At 40.0% G+C, this 2,151-nt stretch overlaps 1 protein-coding gene across 2 annotated transcripts in view; it reads right to left on the reverse strand.

Annotated features, from left to right (window-relative positions):
* The window catches only part of acsl3a (acyl-CoA synthetase long chain family member 3a), a 27,552-nt gene that overhangs the window by 7,735 nt on the left and 17,666 nt on the right, over positions 1 to 2,151 (reverse strand). For both annotated transcript variants that reach the window (XM_032504883.1, XM_032504889.1), the window contains exons 7-8: positions 1,452 to 1,575; positions 1,280 to 1,351 (exon numbers count right to left, since the gene is read on the reverse strand). In XM_032504883.1, the coding sequence (XP_032360774.1) occupies positions 1,280 to 1,351; positions 1,452 to 1,575 (196 nt within the window). The remainder of the gene's footprint in view (positions 1 to 1,279; positions 1,352 to 1,451; positions 1,576 to 2,151) is intronic.

Below are 2,151 nucleotides of genomic sequence, written 5' to 3' on the forward strand. Positions count from 1 at the left end.
TCTATCTATCTATCTATCTATCTATCTGAGCATGAAACCACTCACACAACTAGGTCTGTGGATTATATTTAGTAACCGGATCATGAATTCGGTGGAGTTTTTATAAAATGTATTTTTTTGGCTGAGTGGCATCAACTTCCATTTTACTGGAGAGCAGGCAGACATCCCCATAGCCGATGTCCCCAACATTGGGCAACTCACACCAAACAATCTAGATTGATAAATAGCACTGCAGGTAAGAGGAATATGCATTTTTGATTTTGGGGTGAACTGTCCCTTTAAGTATAAAAAAAACTTCATGATCGTAGCCAGCTAGTTAGCTAGTGCTAGCTGACTAGCTACAGTAGATCACAACAAAAGTATAAGAGGAATCTCAAACTTGCAGTGTAAATATCTAGTAAACACAACACTAACCCAATATCACCTTATAATGCTGATATAGTGAACGTTGAAGTGTATAGTGGGGTTTTGGAGATGTTTTTAATTGAAAAGCTACATGCTGCAGCTTGAAATGAGGTTGCTGGAGCTGTGAGACTGAACCAAACGTTGCAGGCAGTAACACCAAAGAAATCTACCGAAAGTTGCTACAATGTACCGTAGTTGAAAGGAACTGCTGTGTCAAATAAGGAATCTCTGTGGTTTGTCATTATGAGTGACCACTATCACATACACAGAGTATTTCAATGCATTGTCAATTTAAAAAGGGAATCGTAGCAGCTTTAAACCTCAGATTGTGGAGTGCAATGATCCATCAACCATATTATTGGCTGTGTGGATACCCTATAAGATGAATTTATTGGTAGCACCCTGACTGCACACTATTCTTTTTCAGCTCACACCGCATGCCCTACTTTTGTTCCCCCAAATTGTGAACTCTTAAATTAAGATTAATTAGATTATTCACTTATATATAACTTTAAAGACAAGCAAGACTAGACAACCTCAAATATGCCATTTTAGCCCCTGGGTGCCTATCACTGTGGGATGAAGAGCAGAAATTGGCAAGCGGTAGGAGGCAGAGAATATTTACGTCACAGTGTTTCCGAGACAGAACCAGCAGATCCAGGCCTGCTGGACTCTGTCACTGCTACTCCACAGCTGGACTATCAACAAAGACTCAGTATCTGACCTGCTTCCAGACCAGACCAAACAACATTGTTTGAAACACTTGCACAGACTTGAAGAGTGACTCAATGAGATATACTATTAAGGTTAAGGTTTCTCAAACATTATACTGTATCATTCGTAGTTTTGTGCTGAGTGTACTGTCTTGACGTACTGGGACAGCTGCCATCAGAGTGGGCTGCAGGGCGCTGACGTCCCCCTTGCTTCCTTTCTTGATCTTGGTTGACTTTTGTTTGGAAAAAGAAACACAAGAATGGTTGGAGAATCAGATTTGGAGTGCATCATTTGTATTAAGACTTGAAATGGAAGTTTCAGTCATACATTACCTGGTCAGCTAGAGTCTGAGGTGAGGAATAACCGATCCTACAGCCATGGGAAAAACAGACGAGCTCTGCACTGAGCTCCAGTACATGGGCGAGAGGCAGGTAGCCAATGTAGGTGTCCTCCTCACTGTAAACATAAATACACTCTTTGAGACACTCTGAAAGTAATCAATGCCATCTCATTCAGGCATTAGTTCTAGTTAATAATACTAATACTTATAATACTACTAATTTTACTACTACTACTAATAATAATAATAATAATAATAAATAATGTATACTTTGTTAATTCCTCTTGGGGAATTGTTTTTAGCTGTTATTTTACTCTTACACGCACAGGAAATACACACACATGCATTGGAGAGTTTTCAGAATGAGGGGGCAAACAATCCCCCAAAGCCCAGAACAGTTGGGGGTTTGCAGTGCCCAGGAGGTGAACTGGAAACTTCAGCTACCAGTCCACACTCCATATTTGGTCTGTGCAGGGACTTGAACCAGCGATCCTTCTGTTCCCAAGCCAAGTCCCCTCAGATAGAGCTACTACCACCCTAAATTAAGTTCATCACGCTGAATAAATGTACATGTACAGTCTCCTGTACAATCAGTTTTAATGCAAACCACAATGATCTCTGAAATCCTTAATCATATTATAATAGTCTTATGAAGATAAATGCAGTGCATCAGAAAGATTATCTGGATTTTC

The sequence above is a fragment of the Etheostoma spectabile genome, chromosome 3 (genome assembly GCF_008692095.1).
Source record: "Etheostoma spectabile isolate EspeVRDwgs_2016 chromosome 3, UIUC_Espe_1.0, whole genome shotgun sequence".
In the NCBI taxonomy this organism is placed as follows: Eukaryota; Metazoa; Chordata; class Actinopteri; order Perciformes; family Percidae; genus Etheostoma; species Etheostoma spectabile.